General features: G+C 66.7%; 1 protein-coding gene across 3 annotated transcripts in view; it reads left to right on the top strand.

Moving 5' to 3' along the window:
- Positions 1-2,332: 2,332 nt before the first annotated feature.
- Positions 2,333-21,646, top strand: part of CRTAC1 (cartilage acidic protein 1) — a 35,405-nt gene continuing 16,091 nt past the window's right edge. For all 3 annotated transcript variants that reach the window (XM_075131131.1, XM_048857277.2, XM_075131130.1), the window contains exons 1-5: positions 2,333-2,383; positions 10,964-11,157; positions 15,284-15,480; positions 18,331-18,461; positions 19,578-19,734. In XM_075131131.1, coding sequence (XP_074987232.1) covers positions 10,973-11,157; positions 15,284-15,480; positions 18,331-18,461; positions 19,578-19,734 — 670 coding nt within the window. In that variant the 5' untranslated portion in view covers positions 2,333-2,383; positions 10,964-10,972. The remainder of the gene's footprint in view (positions 2,384-10,963; positions 11,158-15,283; positions 15,481-18,330; positions 18,462-19,577; positions 19,735-21,646) is intronic.

Below are 21,646 nucleotides of genomic sequence, written 5' to 3'. Positions count from 1 at the left end.
CTCACTCAGCGAAATGTCCCATCTCGTTTTGGCTCCTGCTCAGGTTGTGGCCTCTGTGGCTTCCAGTGGCTGTGAGTTCCCCAGGCTAATTGTAGCTTGGGTTAAGAGCACCTCCTTTGATCAGCTGGAGTGTGCTTTCCTCACCTGCCCCCAGGGTCCCCTTGTCCCTGTGCTAGGGGCAGGGTGGAGGAGAAGCTGTCAGTGCCATCCCTGTGCTAGGCAGCTTGTGCCCTGCTGTCCTGTCCCCCCATGGCCGCCCACTTCCTGCACCAGCCGCTCCCACTGTTCCACCCCCAGTGCACGCCTCGGAGCCCCCCTTTCTGAAACAGGGTGGCCAGAAGGGAAGGTCCAAGGGCAGGGGCAGAAGAAGGGCTACCCTGTGCTTAGAAGCCTGGCCTGGGGCTCTACCCGCCCTCCTCGGCCCCAAACTTCCTAGGTGGCCCTGGATGAGTCCCTCAGTCTCTCGGAGTCTCCCCACCTGTGCCCGGCCACTGGGGGGTGAGGGGCACACAGGTACGGGGGGAACAGACAGACCAGCGCCTCGGATGGATAAAACCACCTGCAACATCCCGGGGCTGAAACAACCCAGTGGCCCAGCCCCTGTGTGCCCCAGCAGGAGAGGGCTGGAGGGAGGGCAGAGGCTCTCCGATCGGCCCGTCCGGGGCAAAGACGGGTGTGAGGCACGGGCGGGCGCCAGGCGTGAGCCGGTGATGGACAGCGCAGCGGTGATGGGACGTGGATACGCTCCGATGCTCACACAGGAGGATGGTGCATGTTGCATCCCCAGTGGCGTAATGAGCCTGCTTGAAGGCCCCAGGGAGCCGGCGGGCCCGGCCCCATTGGCAGTCTCAGCATGCTCGGCCTGGCTGCCTGCCTGCTTGTTTTGGTACCTGGCTGTCGTGGGGGGCAGGGGAGTGGGCGCTATGCACTGTGCTGATAACACCAAGCTGGTCACTGAGGCTGAGAGACATCCAGCTCCGCGGGGACTGGGGGAGTTGGCAGGGGCGCTGGCTGAGGGACCGGTTGCAGTGTCGAGGCCTGAAGCAGCTGGATGGGCTCCTGGGCCCCCGCTCTGCCCCGAGGGGCACAGAGCAGGGGGTGTGGCGCCCGGAGCGGGTGTGTGGCTGGGGCAGGCCCTCTTCCTGGGCCCCGAACACCTGTGCACCCGGGGCACGGCGTGCTGGGCCGAGTGCTCGGGCGCAGGGCGGCAGCAGGGGCTGGGCACGGGGACAATTGCTACGGCAGACCGGATGCTTCCGACTTTGGACTGGGACTAAGGTGATCCAGGTTCAGTTCCTGGCTCTGACGCCAACTCCCTGCTACCCTCGGGAAGCTCCTGGCTTCTCTCTGAGCCCCAGCACCCCGTACAGTGTGGGGGGGACAGTCCTGCCTCCTCCCTCTGGGTAGGAAAGATTGCGCCGCAGGAGTCCGGGCAGCACCGGGCACAGCGGGCAGTGCTGCTATCGGCCGCGGGCAGCGAAGGGTGCAGGTCCCGCACGTGTGGCCTTGTTTCTGTTTGTGGGGGATGGAGATGGCAGCCCAGCGACTGGCCGGCTCCCGGCTGCCAGGCCAGTGGGACTGCCATGGTATCAGCTCCTCACCCATCACCAAACCCATCTCCAAGCCACCTGGGCCAGCGAGACCCGAGGGCCCGACCGGCGGCTGGGCCAAGGCTCTGCACGGGGCCTGCCTCGGGGACCGTGGGGCCCAGCCCCTGGCGGGATCCCACCAGCAGCATCTTCCACCCCCCCGGCCAGGACTGAGCCTCGGGCTGCAGGCTCAGACACGGGTGGGAACCTCCCTGTGCTCTGGCTTCCCATGGCAGGAGACTCCCCCGCAGACCCCCGCCCCGGCCCCTCCCCAACCAGCGAGTAACCCCCACCCCCTGGGGCTCCCCCCACCAGGCTGGGCCTCTCCCGCCCCGAGCCCCTGGCTCCAGGCAGGGAGGGCCCAGGACTGCTCCCCAGGGCGCTCGCCTGGCAGCCCCACACCTCGGGCAGCAAGGGAAGGGAAGGCAAAGGGCCAGCGCTGGGTGCGGGGGGCACCTGGGGGTCCAGGGGCCGGGAGCTGCCGGGCCACGTGCTACCGTCCTGCGAGCGCCGCGCAGCGCCGAGCCCCGGGGTGCAGGACCCGCCCGGGCAGCTCCGGGCTCCCACCGCCCCTCCGCGCCCGGGCCCCGAGAGCTCCTGCCACGCCGGGTAGTAAATCAGCGCCGCCGGCCCCGCCTCCCAGCTCCCCATTGGCCGCCGCCGGCGCAGCTCCCGAGCCCATTGGCCGCCGGGCCGTGGCCGGCTCCCTATAAGTGGCCCGCGGGGCTGGCCGGGCTGCAGCCGCGGGAGCCGGGCCGGCAGCGGGGAGCAGCGTGCGGGCTGCGCCGGGCCCCGTGAGTAGCCGTGGGCGGGTCAGGTTCCCCGAGGCTGGGCAGGAGGCGACGGGGATGGGCGCAGGTGGGGGGCTTGGTAGCCCCTGGGGCAAAGTTCTCTTCTGCCTCCCCGAAGGGCTGCCCTGGGGTGGGGGCAGTGGCTGGGGTGAGGGATATTGGGGAAGGAGGCGGTATGGCTCTGGGGCCCAGGGAAGGGGGTGGGTGACAGGCATGGGGAGGGATGCTAGGGAGTGGTTATGGATGGGAGGGCGTGGGGCGGGGGGGTGATGGCCCTTGGAGGGGTTGGGGGCTCTCTAGCCGCAGAGTCCCCTGGCACAGCGGGCGGCTGGCGGGCAGCCTGCAGGTGGAAGTGGCCGCTCTCCTCCGAGGAGCCCACGTCCCGTCGGGCTGGCGCTCGGATGCTAAGGTGACTGCCCAGCGCCACACTGCATTAGCAGCTGGCTGAGCCCCAGGGCTCCAAAGCCGAGGGGGCTGAGTGGCCCCAGACTGGCTGGGGGAGCCGGCTGTCCAGGTTCTGCCGGTTACAGCCCCTCAGAGCTGCCCAGTGCAGCGATGGGACTGTGCCGGCTGGGTCAGTGGGGGGCTGGAGCAGGGTGTAGTATGGGGGGGGCTGAGAGCCACTGAACCAGACCATAGCCCCTGGATACGATGGAGACCACGCCAAGCCAGGGCATTTGGCAGCACCCCTAGCTCCAGCGCCTCTGGGGGTCCGAACACCCTGGGGCTGTCGGCGCTTGGCGGATTCCTCCAGCCGGGGTCCAGCGTGACCAGCTGCTTGCAGCCCTGGGCTGGATCTGCAGGCTCCGGGCTGGGACCTGGGTTCACTGTGGCACCACCTGGTACCTGGCACTTTGCTGGGCTCTGGTTCCAAGCGGTGCCTGGACGTGACCAGCAGGAGAGCTTTGGGTGGGATGAGCCCCCTGGGCTGCCAGCGGGGGGGCTGTAACCCCCCTGGGGTGCTGGGAGGTCATGGCATGTGGCTGCGTGGCGCTCTGTGATGCCGTTCACTGGGGCGAGGCGGTGGCTGGGGAGTTGTGACCTCACCAGGATGCTGCGAGGGGTGCTGGACTGTCCCCATGGCTGGGAAGTGACCTGGCCCAGCCCACCTGGGGTGGGGTCCCTGCACACTGAGAAGGTGGGGCTGGGGTGGCCTGGGCTGTGCTTCCCCCTGCCCGGGCACCTGGAATGCTCAAGGATCCAGCCTGCAGGCGCAGCTTCTGGAGGGGGTGGGAGAGGTTGGGGCTACCTGGGGGGCTGTGGGACCTGCTCCGCCCACAGGAGAGAGCCGTGAGTCAGTCACCTGGTGCCAGGAGCTTGAGAGGGAGAGAAGGGAACCAGGCATGGTGGAGTGATCCATCCCATCTTCCAGCCCCAGCTTCTGGCAGAGGTGACCCCAGCTCAGTGCTAGGTGCCCTGTCTGCTCTGAGCCTTGGGGGGCTGGGATGTTGCCACTTGCTCCCCCTTGGCGTCCCCCAGGGAGGTCTCAAAGAGCAGTCTCTGCCTCCCCCATTCCCACAGGATTGGGCCCCATGGGCCGGGCCAGGCCAGCACAGCACTCTTTACTGGGCTGCTCCCTGCCCTGGAGGCGGTGCTTACTCCAGCACCCCCTACTCCCTGTGCCCCTCTTCTCTCTGGCCTCGCCCCATGGCTGCCCCTGGGCTTAGAGCCAGGCCAAGAACTCTCTGAGGCTCACCTCTGCCTCCTGCCTGAGGGTGAAGCCTCATGCCCTTCCCGGCCCTGAAGGCTGCCCGGGAGCTCTGAGCCCCACATCTGGCCCTTGGGTCTGCCCCTTGTGCTTTGTTCCCTGCCCTGGAAGTGTGATGGGGGGGAGACTAGGCAGAGGTGGGAGCCTGGGGGTATTGTCCCCAGCAAAGGGAACCCCATTGCAGCTGGGCTGGGTTACTGGGGAGGGGTCAGGGTGACTGTTTTGGCCTGGGTCCCAGGCTGCCCAGCCCCTCCCTCCCCTCCCTTGTTTTCTGGCTCTGGGTTTATCCCATGCAGGAGTGAGGTCCCCCTGTCTGGGCCCAAGGGCTGGCTGCAGCTCTGGGCCTAGCCGTGGCATGATGCTGCTCGCTGCTGGGCTGACTCCCTGGGGGTCAGGGCAGGGGCAGCCACCCAGGGGTCTGCTGGCATTGGGCCATGGGGCTGTTTTCAGTTGCTTGCTTGGCCCCCAGCCCTGCCAGGTCCCACCTGGGGTTGGGGTGGATGGGCAGACTGCTGAGCGAGACGGTGCCGCATGGGGCGGCCGTCCCTGTCCTTACGGGCTGTGACCTTGCTGCTGGGCCGCGCAGAGCTGTGCTGCGGGACACAGCCCCCGCCCCTGCTGCAGGTTGCCCCCGGCCCCACCCCGTGCCTGCGGGATCATCTCTGATGGCACCTGGGCCCCATCCTGCCCGTGTCTCCTGCAGCAGGTGCCCCAGGGTAGGGCCCATGGGGCTGAGCAGTCAGTGGGAGCTGCAGGCCCTCGGGGGTTGCAGCCCTTTGAGAGGCTGCTGGGAGACGTGTTTTTTTGAGGCGAGCCTGGCCATGGGTCTGTGCGGCATGGGGCCCGGGCAGAGCCAGGCTGCAGCCTGCAGGTGCTGGGCACAGCACCCTCCAGCTCCACACAGCCAAACTTGGCTGCCCTTGGGAGCCATGGGACACGTGCTTGGCTTCTCCCAGCCCAGGGTCCTGCGCAGCCCCCAGCAGGGAGCTGGCTCCAGGCCACACCGCCCCCCTGGGTGTCGCTAAGGAGCGGATCCCTGGGGAGGCCTGTTGTTGCCAATCAGGGACATTGTTCCCTCCTGGAAAGACTCCATCAGCCCTGGAGGATTTTGCCTGCAGCTGGGCGGGGGGGCAAGCTGGAGAGAGCAAGAGCTTCAGGGAGCGAGGGACTGCCCAGAGTGTGGGGGTGCCAGCACCCCCTGCCCAGGGGCACCCACAAGGGCCAGGCTCTGTCCTGCCACCTGCCCATGCAGACTCTGCCTCCTGCATGAGCCTCTTCCCCAGGGCAGAGCTGGGCTGGGGCTGGGCTGGGGGTGGATGGTGTGGGAGGGGCTGGTATAGAGGTGGAGGTGTGTGCAGTGTGACAGGTTTTGCTAATTAATGGGCTTTTCCCTCCCAATCTTGCCAAGGAGCCCTCTGATGTATTAGTTTAATTAGCCAAATCCGAGGGCTGGGTGTGCAATGAGCTGGCCCCGCGCTCGGTGCCGATCACATCCTCCTTTCTCAGGTAATGACAAGCTAGTCTCAGGCCGAGTCCTGAGCCTGCCAGCGGCTGGTCAGGTTGAGCCCAGGGGATCCAGCTGCCTGCCTGTCTCTGTGATGCACACCTAGTCCTGTTAATGGCCCCAACAGCACGGGCGGCTGTTGGCTGGTCTCGGGGGGCGCCATGAACCTCCACCGAATGCCCTTATTGCACAGGGTGATCCAGCCGCTCCCATCTCTCCCCACGACCTCGCAAGGGAGGGGCTTTTCTAGCCCCGAGGTCCATAGTGTTGGGCATCTCACAACAGTACTCTGTTTACCCTCGCCCCGGCCACGAGGCCGGGCAGCCCACGGCCAGAGCGACAGACTGGCCAAGGCCACACAGGGTCTGCTGCAGAGCCAGGAATCGACCCCCAGGGTTGCAGGCCACGGCCAGAATCACTCGGCGAACCCAGCCCTCGTCTCCTGGGGGGGTGTCCTTCCGGCCTCTCAGGCCGGCCGAGCACGGCCTCTGTTACTGCCCCACAGTAGGTATCTGGCCTGAGTTCAACTGGGGCACCTGTGGGGCTGCCCGTCCCTGGACTAAGAGCCAGGCCCTCTGGTGATGGCCTCGCTGGCCCTGAGGGAATTGGAGCTGGTGGCAAAGGGCCAAGGGGCACACAGCTCTGCTCAGTGTCCCTCTGGCTCGGAGCCAAGAGGCCGCGTTATGCCCCCAGAGGAGCTGCTGCACCACGGGAATGGCTCGGTGTGACGTTCCCCGATGTTATCTGGACCAGTGATCTGCTGGGTCACTCCAATCCGTGACTCTGGGAGCCAGCCTGACCCTGCTCTGCTGTGAGAACCCCCACGCCTGGGCTGGTCACTCACAGCCTCTGGCATGTCAGCTGCTCCTTGGATTGTGCAACCGAATGACACTAGCCAATACCTCCGGTCCCAGACACAACCCCAGGAACCTCCATCTTGCAGAGTCCAGTTATGCCCGCTGGATGCTGCAAGCTTATGAATTTGTCGATTTCTTTGTTAAATTGACATATACCAGGTTTGTTATCCCAAGCGGAGTCTCTGACACGCTGCAAACCAAACGCTGCTTCAGATAGAAGAAACCAACAGATTTATTAAGTGATTGACCAAGTCTGACTTGTATTTTGGCTTATAAACAAAATAAAAGCAAAACTCATTCGAAGCTGATCTTAACACTTTCAGTGCCCTTACAAACTTAGATGCTTCTCACCACAGGCTGGCTGGTTGCCCTTCAGCCAGGCTCTCCCCTTTGATCAGTGCTTCAGTCACTTGGTGGTGGTGTCTGTGGATATAGATGGAAGAGCATGGCAAACATCTCTCCCTTTTATCATGTTCGTTCTTCTCTCTTGGCTTTGCCCCCTCCCCTTCAGAGTCAGGTGAGCATTACCTCATCGTAGTCCCCAACTGGCCATGGGAAGGGGGGTGACTCACTCGAGAGTCCAACAGATCCTTTTGTTGCCACTTAGGCCAGCGTCCTTTGTTCCCGTGGGGCTGGGCAGGGTTTGTTCCATACCTGCCGTGTTGAGGTGTGAACTGCCTCTATGCTCTTGGAGAGTTTTTTGCCTGGGCTTGTTTTAAGCCGTGAGGACACACTTTCAGCCTCATAACTATGTATGTGTAACTATATAACCTATAATACTGCTCAGGGCATCATGAGCCTTCCGAAGACACCTGATGTGACAAACTTTGCACTGGATACCACACAATCTTATAAGGACAAACATGGGGGTGTAGAGTGTTCCCATGTGGTACAAAGTGTCACACTCGGCCTGGCCTGTTACTGGGAGCACCGTGCTGCCTGGCTGGGACTGCCCAGCTCCTTCTCAGGGGCTCTGGCTTCCCCCTCTAGGAATTGCCTGGGGAATTTTCTACTACAGACCCCACCCTGGCCGCAATGATCCAGCGGCTGTCCGGGAATCATTGTGCCCATGCCCTGGGAACTCACTAAGTGAGGGCAGCTCTGCCCTGTCTGTGCAGCGCCTGGCACCTCAGCCCAGTCCCAGCTGGGGCCTCGACCCTACCGTCATACACGTCCCGTTTGGCTCCAAGCCATGCTGTCCACAAATCTCTCTCGTGCTGAGATTGGGCCAGGTTCTGGAGTCTGCCAGCCGCGGGTGAGTGGGAGCTGTCAGCCAGCCCTCCTGAGCGTGCCAGCCGCTGAGAGCTGGCGCTGCTGCAAGACAAAGTCCTTTGACTTCAGGGATGTGCCCTGGGTGTGAAGCTCAGCGGCTGGGAAGACGCTGGTCCTGGCTGAGTGGAGGGGGAGAGCCAGCAGCTGGGCTGATGGTGGTGCCGCGTGAGGGGCTGCTGGCATCCCCATCCGTGAGTGCTGAGCAGGTGGCTGAGCTGCCCTAGGTGTCTCAGGGCCAGGGCTGCTGGGGGTTGAGGGCAGCTCTCACCGGTGCTCCAGCCTGGCAGTTGACCCCTCCTAGGGGCATCCCCACTCGGCACTTCCTCCCTGCCCTGGGGAGGGTGTTAGCGCCATGCTGGCTGCTGCGGGCCGGGGCTCACAGCAGCGAGGGTCCGGGTGGCTGTGGGTTCATCTCAGGGACTCCCAAGGCCCTGGAGCACCTGGAGATGGGACTGGCGCTCCATCTCCTCCCTGCTGCCTCTCCTGGGGTGCGGCAGAGCCAGTTCCCCTGGGAAGAGCTGTGGTAAGCGGTGAAGAGGGGGGGTCCTCGGGGGGGGGGGGGACACCACCAGAGTGAAGCTGGAGTGAGGGGCCAGGAACTCTGTGCCTTCGGGGGGAAGGCCTGGGGCCCCCAGCAGGAAAGGCTGGGAGTACAGGCAGGAGGCAGGTGTAAAAGCTTTTTTGGGAATGATTTTGTTGGAATAAATCCAGCCCAGCAAGGGGTACTGCCAACCTGGAGGAGCGCTGTTTGAGAGAGCCAGAAACATGGGGAAACTGAGGCAGGGCACTGCAGCACCACACTAGGCCCCAAGGGGGTGCTCAGGAGGCAGCCAACTCTGCCACAAGCCCTGAATCACAACACCTGGGCGCTTGAATCCATGGAGTCTGGGAATGGACCCCTCCTTGTTCTGCCATTCACACGACCCTTCCAGCCAGGCAGCTCCTATGGCCGGGGTGACCTTTCACCCTATGGCCATCTGGGCCTTCCTGGGGACCGGCTGGCGTCCGCAGCCCTGAACACCCTCCCAGTGTTGCCCAAGAGGCTCTGCTGCAGCCAGCCTATCCCCAGGAAATCCCCTGCGCCCGCTGCCAAGGGGTGTCCGCGCCCGGCTGGCTGAGCTGGGAGTGGCTGAGCCAATGTTGCCAAGGCTCCTGTTCTCGCCGGCTCCTCTCCGGCTCTTGCCGGAACACAGGTAGACCAGACCTGGCGGAGGGCCTCCCGCTGTGCAGAAAGGGGCTGCTGCCCTCGGGGACAGTGGCTGGCTCTTGCCCCGTCAGGGGTTCACAGCCGTCAGCATTTCACTGATGGGTGGCCTGGGGGATGTGCTCATGAGCCATGGAGATGTCTCATTGTTTACACTCTGCAGGTCTTGTGGCAGAGACTTCCACCTGCTAACGGTGCGGAATCGGTTCCTTCCAACGTCCTTGACCGTCCCCTTGTTCCAGCCAGTCACCCTTTGCCCGCACTGGGCTGTGTCCCCACCCCCGCTGAGCAGATTGCTACTCCCCTCCCCACCCACCGGGCCAGCTCTCCAAGGCTGGACTCAGCCTGTGCCCAGCTGAGCCCTTCTCTTCCTGCTCTCCCTCGTGAGACGGGTCTGGGACACACAGGCCAGAGCACGTCTTCCTTACAGAGCATCACGGGGCTTCTGTTAGCATTGCCTGCCTTGCTCTGGGTCTGCTCCTGCCCCACGGCCCTGTCCGGGCACAGCTGGGCACAGTGCGAGGGCTCTGTGGAGCTGCCCCACGGGCACCAGTGCCCTCCGCTGGGCGAGAGCTAATGCAAAGCCTGGGCAGGCGGGAGCTTTTCCCGGGCAAGTTGCCGTTGCATGGCCTGGCTCCCAGCGGTGCTGGGTCTGGGACGCTCCTCTTCTGTCTGACCTGGCTCACGTTGTCCTCGCTCAGCCCGGCCTGCTAGACAGCGTCGGCCCCTGGCCAGCCTTGCAGCCCTGCCGTTTGCCTTCGGCCACAAGAACAGCCCCACTCCGGCCCAGGGGGAGCTGCAGGGGGGGACGGGTCCCAGGCCCAGCCACGCTGGCGCCTGCTGGCCAGGTCTGTGGGTGCGGGAGCCTGGGAAGCTGCCCAATCTATGGGCTGGGGGCTCTCAGGTCATGGTAGTCTCAGCCGTGTCCCCGGGGCTGTGAGGCCAGGGCCTGGGGAGCTCGTGCTGCGGTCGCTGCGCTGGGCTGGGCATGCCCGTCTCCCGGCCCAACCTTGCTGTCTGGTTGCCCTGCGCAGCCTGTGGCCGTGCTCCCCCAGCGGCCTCGCCTGGTCCCCAGGGCCTGGTCCGCACGAGAAAACGGCCACCCCCGGCCCAGTGCAGCCACCTGGGCGCCACATGGCGCAGGCCTCCCCAGAGCCAGCTGCACCCTCGGCGCAAGTGGCTCATCTGCCTGCCCTGGGCTAGCCGGGCACAGGGCCAGTCCCTGCCTGGGGGCACAGGCCAGCGTGGACAGGCAGCCGGGGTGTAGCCCAGCCCTGGGTGCTGGCTGTAGCGCTGACCTCCCCGCCTGGGGGCCTTTGAGGGGCTGAACTCTGGGGCAGCTGGGCCTGGGGGCAGGGTGTGGGCAGTGATGCGATGGCAGCTGAGGGGCAAGGGGTGGGTGTGGAGGCTCAAACAGCAGCGTGCTCTGGCTGGTGTCTGGAGGGGCGGGTCCTGGGGAAGCCACAGGGTCCTGCCCCCCAACTCCGCAGTCAGACGTGACTCTCAGCCAGCCAGTAAAACAGGTTTATTAGACGACAGGAACATGGTCTAACACAGAGCTTGTAGGTGCAGAGAACAGGACCCCTCAGCCGGGCCCATTTTGGGGGGCAGTGAGCCAGACAACCCCATCTGCACTTCACTCCATGTCCCCAGCCAGCCCCAAACTGAAACTCTCTCCAGCCCCTCCTCCTCTGGGCTTTGTTCCTTTCCTGGGCCAGGAGGTCACCAGATCCCTTTGTTCTCCAACCCTTTAGCTCTCACCTTGTCAGGGGGAAGGGCCAGGCCATCAGTGGCCAGGAGACAGGGTGTCTCCATTTATGTACCCTGGCCCTTTGCTCTGCAACCATTACACCCCCTTATCCCACCCCCTAGAGACTTAAGAACTGCCTAGGGGAAACTGAGGCACCCCTACAGTATTCAGAGGAACCATTAAGAACAGTCCAGCTTTGTCACGGGGGGGTAAAGGGCCGGGAGGCTGGGCAGGGGGCCAGGCGCTTGGGTGTGGCCCAGGCTGAGCCCCATATGGGTCTGGTTCCAGGTGCCGAGGATGCTGTGGCTGCTGCTGTGGCTGGCGTGGCCCGGCGAGGGCTCCCCGCGCGGCGAGGCCACGTTCACGGCCGTCACCAGCCATGTCCTCCCGCCCGACTACGACAGCAACCCCACGCAGCTCAACTACGGCGTGGCCGTCACCGACGTGGATGCCGACGGGGACTTGGAGATCGTGGTGGCAGGGTGGGTAGTGGGGGGGGGGGGTGGGGAGCAGGGTCCCTGGTGCTCCCGGTCCCACCCTTCCCTCTTCCCTGGGGCTGGGCCGGGGCTCGGGTGCCCAACCCTGGCATGGGATGGGGCGGAGCTGAGCTCCCATCCTGGCTGCCCGGCTCCCGGGCACTGCCTCTGGCCTGGGGCGTGTCTGGCTGGAGGAGGTGCTCTGGGCCGGTGGCAGGGCCCCTGGCGAGGGAAAAGCCTCTGGCAGCCAGCGCCCTGGGGAAGTGTCACAGGGGCCCGTTTGTGCATTTCACTCCTCCGAAAAAGAACCGTGCCCCAGGACAGGGCCCTGGCTGCCTGCTCCCGTGCCCAGTCTCCAGGGGACTCTCTATGACACGCTGGGCTGCCCTTCTGCCCCTGCCATGTCTCCCCAGCCTGGCCATGTGGGGCTCCCGCCCCGCGAGAGAGGCCCGTTGTCTCGGGGACTCAGCCCCACCCATGACCCACTTGGCCTCCAATGGGAGATGGGGGGTGGCGCAGGAAGGGTGGCAGGGTGCCCTGGCCTCCAGGTCCCTTCTGCAGGGCACTACCAGCTCATCCCTGTTGGGCTGGGGCCCCACTCACCTGTGATGCTGCTGATGGGCTGGAGGTTTTGTATAGCCCTTTACTGGGGCCCCCTCAGCAGGGCCCCCGGGTGCAGGCCAGCCCTTTGCTCCCTGCACACCCCGTCCTCTGCAGCACCCATGGGAGCTGGCTGTGGAGGGGCCTGGCGGTGGTGCAGCGAGGGAGGGAACCTGCCAGCACTGTGTGTGGGGGGGTGCGTGCTCAGGGGTGTCTGCACACGTAACCAGCTAGGTCTGTGGATCTCGTGGCCCTCGGCCCATCCCCCACGGATACCCGCACAACCCAGGCCTGCCAGCCCCGTCCAGCGGCTGTGGGGCATGGCTGCCTGGGCCCTAGCTGCTGCGTGGAGCCCTCCTGCTGCTCACTCCTCCCGCCCACAGCAGCCCCAGAGCTGGATCTCTGGGTATCACCCCCAGACCCTTGTCGTGGCCCTGCCACCAGGCCCCCCAGCGCCAGCAGGGGGAGAAGGGAAGCCAGCAAAGCCCAGCGAGAGCCACGCTGCCCAGGCCAGAACCCTGCTGACGCGGCCGACCCGCTTGGCGTGCCCTGCATCGGCCAGGGGCTGGAGGAGGCTCGCGGGGGGGGCTAATGGCAGTGTAGACCGCCTGAGAGGCTGTGGCAGGTGGGAGAGCCGGAGTCACACCCGGGGCTCAGTGTTTAAAGCCCCCCCAACACCCATTGCAGGGGGCTGAGGTCCCTGCCCCGTGTGGCCTCGTTTGGGACCTGTGGGCGCTTGAAGGCGGGTTCTGGTCCCCGTTGCAGCAGGAACCCACAGCATGCCCCATGGGCTCCCCTGCCCATGGATCTGGCTGGGGGCCCGGCTGGCGAAGGCCCCATCAGACAGTCGGGCTGGAGGCGCCTGACCAGGGAGTTTCCATCTCTGCCGTGGTCTCTGTGTGCCAGGCTCTGGCTTCCAGCTGTGCCCTGCCCCCACCCTGGGGCAGCTGAGGACTGGTCTGTCCCTGCCCTGGGGGACCCTGCTGGGTGGCCAGTGGCCTGGTCAGCTGGGGCAGGGTGCAGGGGGAGCGTGGGGGAGGGTTTCCCAGCTCTGCTGCTGTTGTCTGAGGCTTGGCTGGGTAAGACCTGGCCCTGTAAATGCCTATCCTCACCCAGCCGAGGTGCTGCCCCCCCCTTTCTTCCCCCCCTCAGCCCTTGCTGTGCCTGAGTCGGATTATCTCAGAGGGACAGCTCCTGGCTGCCCGCAGCACCCCTGGGTGGGTGTCTCCAGGTGAGGGCAGCGTGGGTGGCCATGCACCCCCGGGCACAGCAGCAGCTGCTCCCCGTGCTCCGGCTCGTTCAGCGGTGCTGGGCGGTGGTGACCGATCGCGCCGAGCAGACGGACAGGGGCTTTCCCTCGTTAGGGCGGCACGGGGGTCTGGCTGGGTGGCAGGAGGCTCGACTGCTCCCCCACGAGCAGTGCCCCGTGCCACGGTCCAGTGTGGGGGAACGTGGGCCTCACCACGCTGGACAGCGCCCGCTGGCCTGCCCCCACTACCCAGGAGTAGGGGTGGGGCTGGAGCACTGTCCCTGAGGCCTGTATCCCCTGGACAAGAGAGGCCCAAGCAGCACCCCCGGAAGTGCTCCCCCCAATCCCACGATGGCCCATGAGGGACCCCCAGCTCAGCCAGAGCCCCAGCTCCCGGGGGCTGGGGCATCAAGGCCTCGGCTCTCCCCGCCTGGGGCAGGCACGTTGCGGGGGGGGGGGGGTAGTCTGCGTTCCTGGGGGGGTGCGGCTGGGCTGGAAGTGCAGGCTACTGCTCCTCCCTCCCCCTGCCCCCCGCCCCGGGAGCTGGGCCTGCTCCCCTCCCAGGCCGTGCGGAGCAGAGTCAGCAGCCGCTGGAAGGAGGGTTGTGTAACCAGCCCTGACACCACTTGTGTAACTGTTTACTGGAGCTGAGGGCAGGGCAGGGCCCCTCCGGGGTGGGCAGAGCTCAGCCGGGGTCTGCCTTGTTCCAGGCCTCCCAAATCTCCTGTGGAGGGGCCTTGCCCTGCCGGCTGCCATGGCTCCCAGGTCCTGCTCTAGGGCTGCCCCTAGAGGGGCAGGGCACGGCACGGAGTCTGCAGAGGGGCGAACGCTCCGCTCCTGGCACTGGGCCATGTCCTCGCCCAGGCTGTGCCCCAGGGGCCCCAGCAGGGCAGTGCCCCAACCTGTCCACAGCCGTGCCCTGGGCTGGCAGGTGCAGCCTTTGGGGGGAGCTGCTGAGTCCAGCGCCCGACCACCCTCTCCCCGAGCACCCAGGCTTCCTCCCGGGCAGCAGGGCCCAGAGAGGCTCCTCTCCCTCCGGGGCAGCCGCCTGGATCGCTGGCACCGGAGCCGTGGGCCTGGGCCCGTTCCCCTGTGGCTGCCCCTCACTGTGCCATGCTTTCCCCTGCCCTGAGGCCATGGTGCAGTCTTGCTCCTCCCTCAGCTGGGGGGCCCAGCCCCACTGAGCCTTGCCTGGGGCAGCCAGTTCTGGGGTGGTGAGCAGAGGGGCCAGCCCTGCTGCTGCGCCCAGCTGTTTCCTTGCGTGCTGGCAGGGTGCTCGGGGGGAGCGGGCAACTCTGTCTGCTGGAGCCTGTGGGCCCCACGGCAGGGCAGAGGCCAGATGGGGCCAGTCACCTCACTCATGCCAGGGAGCGGCATCTCTGAGCAGCAGCAGGCCACTTGGGTGGCCCGGGCAGCACCCACTGCATTCATGGCCTGGCCATGTGGGGCAGAGGGGTGGGCAGTGACCCTCCACCGTTAGGGGCCACGTGATGGGGGTGATCCTGCAGCGAGGGTACATGGTGCCTCCCAGGGCCTGGCAGGAGGTGGCGAGGGGCATGGGTTGTCTCCCCCGGCCACGCCTGCAGCTCCCCCCGCTGCCCGGCTGGGACCCCCTGCCCCGGCACTGCTGTGTGGCAGGGCTGGAGGTGGCCACCCTGATCCTCCCCTCCTGGCGGACGCTCTGGGGCTCAGTTAGGGGCAGAAGCTGCCCAGCACCTCACCCCCACCCCCAGCTTGTTCCAGGATCCCCCCCAACCAGCAGCACCCCCGCTTGCTCCTTCCTGCCCAGCCACTGCCGCCCTCCTGCCTCTGGGGGTGCAGGGAACGAGCTCCTGCCAGCCAGGGCTTGCTGTGGGGGGCAGTTGGAGAGGGCGTCCGTCTCCCCGTGGGGCTGGGCACAGCCTGGTCCTGCCCAGCCCTCGGGCTCCAGGGGTTCCTGCTGATTTCTAGATTCCTGGGCCAGCGGGGACCACGTAGCCTGAGACTGCTCCAAGCCATTCCCCAGCGCCGCGGCCCCTCCGTGCTGCCCCCATCCCCAGGGCAGCGGAGGGGACGCTCTTCCCTGCAGCCCCTGGTGAGCGCCCGGCAGCCCTCCAAGCTGGCACCAGGCGGGCGGTGCCACTCCCTCCCCATGGCAGGGCTCAAGTGGGGGCTTCAAGGAAAGGGCCTTGGGGCCACCCCAAACCCTCTGGGGGCCCAGCCCCAGCCTTGCCAGCCAGCCCCAAGGCACAGGCTGGGGTGGGTCCCACATGCCTGCCCCAGCGCTTCCGCTCGCCCCCCCAGGTACAATGGGCCCAACCTGGTGCTGAAGTATGACCGGGCGCGGCAACGGCTGGTGAATCTGGCGCCGGACGAGCGCAGCTCCCCGTACTACGCGCTGCGGGATCGCCAGGGCAATGCCATCGGGGTGACAGCCTGCGACATCGACGGGGACGGGCGCGAGGAGATCTACTTCCTCAACACCAACAACGCCTTCTCGGGTGAGCTGCACCCCCCCCCGCCACCGAGCCCAGGGGTCAACCCCCCCAGGGCCCCCTGCACCACCGAGCCCAGGGGTCAAACCCCCCGGGACCCCCTGCGCCACGAAGCCCATGGGTCAACCCCCGCCCCGGATCCTCTGAGCCACCTAGCCCATGGGTCAACACCCCCCGGGACCCCTGCACCACCGAGCCCATGGGTCAAACCCCTCCCCCCCCCCCTCCCCGGGACCCCTGCACCACCGAGCCCATGGGTCAAACCCCTCCCCCCTCCCCGGACCTCCTGTGCCACCGAAGCCCATGGGTCAAACCCCTCGCGGGCCCCCTGCACCAATGAAGCCTGTGGGTCAAACCCCTCCCGGGCCCCCTGTGCCATCGAGCCCATGGGTCAAACCCCTCCCCCCCCCCGGGACCCCTGCACCACCGAGTCCATGGGTCAAACCCCTCCCCCCTCCCCGGACCTCCTGTGCCACCGAAGCCCATGGGTCAAACCCCTCCCGGGCCCCCTGCACCAATGAAGCCTGTGGGTCAAACCCCTCCCGGGCCCCCTGTGCCACCGAGCCCATGGGTCAAACCCTTCCCGGGCCCCCTGCACCCCACGCCACCAAGCCCATAGGTCAACCCCTCCCCCCAGACCTCCTGCGCCACAGAACCCATGGCTCCTCCACCCGCCCCACCACAGTGCCCATGGTCCCTGCACCCCCCACCACAGAACATGTGGCCCATCCCCTCCACGCCACCACAGAGCCTGCACCCCCTGCCATGGAGCTGGCCCCCCATTCTCTGCCCAGCCCCCCCATGGATCCTGAACCCCAGCCACCCCCCTATGCCACCCCACATGGCTAGGGGTGCGGGGGTCCCTGTGTTGAGCATCAGAGGCCTGGGGGTCCTCGGGAGGGCGCATCGACAGCTCTGGACTGGGAATTCATGGGGGGGCGGGGGGGAAGTCCCTGGAGGCGTCGGGGGCGCCCGCCCTGGGCCTGCCGGGCGGCGCTGCCGTGACCTTCGGCGCATGAGGGATGGCTGCAGCCTGGAGTTAATTTCTCAGTCGAGTGACTCCATTGATTCACGGCCGGGACACGGAGCCAGCGCAGCCGCTGAGTCAGCAGCGCCTGCGGCCCCCAGCCCTCCCCGCCGCGCCCGGGCCCACCGTCCCTGAGGCCCTGCTGGGACAGGGGTCCCCTACCCACGGGGGAGCTGTGGGGAGGCCCCAGTGCAGGGCCCTCTCCCCAGAGCCAGCACTAGGGTCAAGCTGGGGCCAAAGAGAAACGGGGGAGAGGGGTGCACGGTGCATGTCCCAGTACCCCCAGTCTGGCACTAGGGGGTGCTGCGGGGCGCTGCTCACCAGGCGGGGGGTGGGCTGACCCATAGCCCCATCCCCAGGGTAGCGACAGGGGCTGTCCCTTAACCCCTCGTATGCCCCACTCCTGCCATGGCATTTGAGGCGGCTGCCCATCTCACACCCCTCGCACGAGGCCAGGGCAGCTGCCTCTTATCCCTGCACTCCATCTCCAGGGGCCAGTGCTTCCCTGCAGGCCATGGCCCCTGGCTGCCCTGGCCTGGCCCCCCGACTGGCACTGCAGGAGTCTGCCCAATGCTCCGCGTGCCCCTGGCCTCGGCCTGCCCCTGCAGTGACCAGGGCGGTGATGGGGCACCTTGCCAGGGAGTGGGGAGGGGTGTGACGGTGTCAAGTCGCTGCCGCGGTGGGGGCAGTCCAGAGTCATGGGGTCCTGCCAGTGCCCTCAGCTGCATGTGAGATGGGCAGGTCCAATGGCTCGCCAAGGGCCTGACAGCCCTTCCTCCCCCGCTAACGGCCTGGCTGCTGGAGGCAGGGCCATTGTGCGCTGGAATCTCCTCCAAACACCTGGCCCCAGTGTCTTCCCTTGGAGACAGTCCCCGGCACGCTGGGCAGCGCCAGCCTGCCCAGCCACTGCAGCTGGAGCTCACGGCAGCCTGTCCCTGCCTGGGGGGGTCTGGTCATGGGGGGGGGTCTCTGTGGGTTGGGCCCACTCATGCTCTGCCAGGCCCCCGGTCTTGCTGGGTGCCTCCATCTCTCCCTTGGGGTTCTGGGCCCCGGTGCATTGAGCTCTGAGCTGGGGCAGGGGCCCTCCGGGCCTGGCTTTGGTGCTGCTCTCGGAGCCACTAACAACTCGGGGATGCGTGTCTGAAATGGGGTCCCCCAGGCTCCATGGGAAGGGCACAGGCCCCCGTCAGAGGGGTCCCCCCTTTTTTTTCTTGGCATCGGGGGCCCTGCTGAGTGGGGGCCATGTGGCCATCAACCTGAACTCCTCACCATGGATCCGTCTTCCTGACACACCTAATTACCCAGGCTGCAGCTGCCAGCGCGTTGCCTGTCCCTAAATCAAGCAGTCCCATTACTCCTGTCGGCTGGCCTGCGGCCGCGGGCCCTCCATTGATTTCCCCCTCCCCTGCTTGATCTACGAGGCTCTGCACAGCTCACCTTAATGAGTTCGTTCTGCCGGGCAGCTCTCCGCTGGTGCGGCCCCTGCCCCTGCGCCACTGGGCACCAGCCCCCTGGAAAGGCGAGCGGGGGCTGGGGGCCGGGATTGAGGGGCCCCGGCGGGGGCTGGGGGCTGGGATTGAGGGGCCCCGGCAGGGCTGGGGGGCTCCAGAGAGCAGGGCCTGGGTGCTGTGACATTGGTGGACTCCCCAGGGCAGTACAGTGGGGGTTCTGCAGCGCCCCCCCACACGTTGCCTCCTGCCCGGGCAGATCCACGCCAAGCCAGCTCCTCCCCTGCTCCTCTCCCTGCACACTTGTGCTTTCAGCAAAGAATGAATGAGCCTCTGTGGGGCCTGCCCCCCACTCGCCCCCCTGACCTCTCTCCCCCCCAGGCCTGGCCACCTACACGGACAAGCTGTTCAAGTTCCGGGCGGGGCGCTGGGAGGACCTCCTGAGCGACGAGGTGAACCGGGCAGTGGCCAGCCGCTTCGCCGGGCGCTCGGTGGCCTGCGTGGACAGGGCGGTGAGTGGGCAGCAAGCCCGGCTGGTGGCCCTCGGGGCTGAGGACGTGGGCGCAGCGGGGTCATGGGGGCGTGGGGGGAGCTTCCTTCCCACCCAGATCAGGCTCTGTTCCCCAAACTCCCCCCCCCCCCGCCCCCCTCGCAGGCTGTCGCTGGTTGTGTGGGGATGAGGTGGCACTTCCGAGCCTCTCCCATCCTGGCCTCAGCCCTCTGCCCCCTAAGTGCCCCCCCGGCTGCCAGGGCCCCAGCTCCCTCCTCCACCCCCCCCCCCCCAGCTGTTAGGGCCCTGGAGCCTTTCCCTGGAGTTGTCTCCCGGCTCTCGGTGATTTATGCTCCTGTCACCTGCTCTGTCTTCTTCCTCCTCCTGCTCCTGCTGTTTGTTTTCCAAGGATTATCACTAAATCAGGGCCCGGCTGCTGCAGGGGAACAATGGGAGGGGGGCGGGGAGTGTAGGGGAGCAGGGCCTACCCAGGGGATGGGGTGGGGTGCAGAGCCAAGCTGTGGGGTGTGGGGGGCAGGGTGGAGTGGGGTGGGGTAGTAGGTGGCAGGGGAGCAGAGCCGAGCTGCAGAGTGGGGTGTTTGGGGGTCAGGTAAGGGGAAGTGGGGCTGTACCATGGGGTGAGGACTGGGGAGGAACGGGGTTGGGGGAGGTGGGGGCAGGTGGAGGGGAGCGGGACTGCGACACGGGGGGCAGCAGGGCAGAGCCGTGGCGCAGTGGGGGACCCGGGCGGTGGGGGGGATGCAGCATGAGCATTCCCAGCATGCGGGGGGGGCAGCCGGACAGACACCGAATCTTGCCAGGTCAGGGCCTCGAGTGGCTCCCCCGCCCCAGGCTCAGCCCTCGACCGACGCGTGGGGCCCGGGGCCCTGACACGGCTGCAGCCCGCACGCCACCCCCCACCCCTGCTGCGGGACTCTCATCCGCTCCCAGCGGGGCTGGCCAGAGCCCGCAGGCTGCCCCCAGGACCCTGCCCGGCCCAGGCGTCTCCATCAAGGGAAGCCCCTTCCTAGGCCTGCTGCTGCCCCAGCCAGGGTGTCGCAGCCGGCTGCAGGCTGGCGAGCCGGGGGGGCCCTGCCCAGCCTGGCTCTGCCCTCACCCGCCCGCCCCTTGCCCGCAGGGCTCCGGCCGATATGCCATCTACATCGCCAACTACGCCAACGGCAACCTGGGCCCCCACGCGCTGCTGGAGATGGACGTGACCGCCAGCGACCCTGCCCGCGGCATCGTGGTGCTGGCTGACGTGGCTGCCGAGGCCGGGGTCAACAAATACACAGGTCCCAGGCAGCCTGCGCAGGGCTGGGACACCGTGGGAGGGGGCGGCGCGGGGAGGGGGTGCTGCGAGAGGGGCCCCTGGAGAGGGGGCGGCGCGGGGAGGGGGTGCTGCGAGAGGGGCCCCTGGAGAGGGGGCGGCGCGGGGAGGGGGTGCTGCGAGAGGGGCCCATGGAGAGGGGGCGGCGTGGGGAGGGGGTGCTGTGAGAGGGGCCCATGGGGAGGGGATGGTGTGGGGAGGGGTGGCGCAGGCATGGGGCTGCTGCAGGAGGGGCCCGTGGGGACAGGTTGGCCCATGGGGAGGGGGCAGCGTGGGGATGGGGTGCTGCGGGAGGGGCCCGTGGGGAGGGGGTGGCACGGGGCTGCCCATAGAGCGGGTGCCATGCCTGGCACACATGGTACTGGGGCTGTCTCTGGGCTGGGTGTTTGTTTTCCAAGGATTATCACTAAATCAGGGCCCGGCTGCTGCAGGGGAACAATGGGAGGGGGGCGGGGAGTGTGGGGGAGCAGGGCCTACCCAGGGGATGGGGTGGGGTGCAGAGCCAAGCTGTGGGGTGTGGGGGGCAGGGTGGAGTGGGGTGGGGTAGTAGGTGGCAGGGGAGCAGAGCCGAGCTGCAGAGTGGGGTGTTTGGGGGTCAGGTAAGGGGAAGTGGGGTGAGGACTGGGGAGGAACGGGGTTGGGGGAGGTGACTCCTGCCCAGGAAGGGGGGCTGCATGAGGACGATCCCCAGTGCAAGGGGCCAGGAGCCAGGGCTACCCCGCCCCCAGTGGGGAGTCTGGGCTCCAAAGTCTCCCCCTGGGCTGTCTTGCTCCTGCACTGGGGAGCCGGCGGGAAAGGCCCCCAGGGGAGATGGCAGGTGCTGAGGGTTAGAATGGGGTGTCTCTGTCTGGAGGGGCAGACGCCCCAGACCGGTGGTGGGGTCTGTAATTAGCTTTCACCAGGCCAGTAACAAATGTGGACTCCCAAAGTCCTAAAACGGTCTTACTGTGGAGTCCCAGGGAGTCCCCTTGGGCTCTCCAGCCTAGCGCACCCCTGACCAGCCACACGGCCTCATAACGTACCCCCAGAATCACAACGTTCAAGCTGCTTCCAGTCCCAAGAGAGCGGTCGCTTCCCCCAGCTTGGCTTGTCCCCAGGTCTCACACCAGGGACCGTGGGGGAGCCGGCCCTGGAGCTAGCTCCAGCGAGGAGATAGAGACAGTTCCCAGCGGGCAAACAGCCGCTCCGAGGAGCTTGTCTCATTCCAAAGGTGGCAGAGCTGCCGTTATCTCCATGCCAAGTGGCTTCCAGGGCTGACCCACGGCTAACAGGGTTTGCCCCTCTGGGTCCAGACAGTGGGAAAGAGCCTCAGTTTCCCCTTGTCAGGGATATGTAGCCCCTCCAGCCCAGAGCCCAAGCAAACTCATGTAGGTCTCTGCTTCCTGGAGATCAAGAAATGCAGTGAGCAGGGTGCCGCATTTGCTGCGGGGGCCCCCCTGTGTGCGGGTCGAGCCTTCGGCTTAGGGAAAGCTGCTTTGGCTGATGGAGGAGTGTGACAAAGTGGGGATTTTCCCTTGTTCTGTTGTATGTGAGTCTTACTCGTCAGCCTAAGTGAGTTTTACTGTTTTGGATGAATACTGCGTGTGCCTCAGTTTCCCTGTGTGCTGCACCAATACCTTGGTGGTGGGAATAGGCGTGTGTGACTTTGGCCGTGTGAGCGGTTTGACAGGCTGCTCGCAGAGAGGAGACTTCACCGGAGTCCTGCCTGGCTTCGTAGGGAGCAGTTCCAGAGCATCGCCTGGGGACCCCGTGACAACAGGGCAAAACAGGGCAAGAAGCTCACCCGGCTTCCACCTTCCTGGGTCTGACCTCAGAGCATTCAGCATCCTCTGCCCCTCCGTGCGCTTCCCACACCGAGTCCGCCCAGGCGGGGTCCT

Source organism: Caretta caretta, chromosome 7, assembly GCF_965140235.1.
Source record: "Caretta caretta isolate rCarCar2 chromosome 7, rCarCar1.hap1, whole genome shotgun sequence".
Taxonomy (NCBI): Eukaryota; Metazoa; Chordata; order Testudines; family Cheloniidae; genus Caretta; species Caretta caretta.
This window is presented reverse-complemented; position numbering and strand designations above follow the sequence as displayed.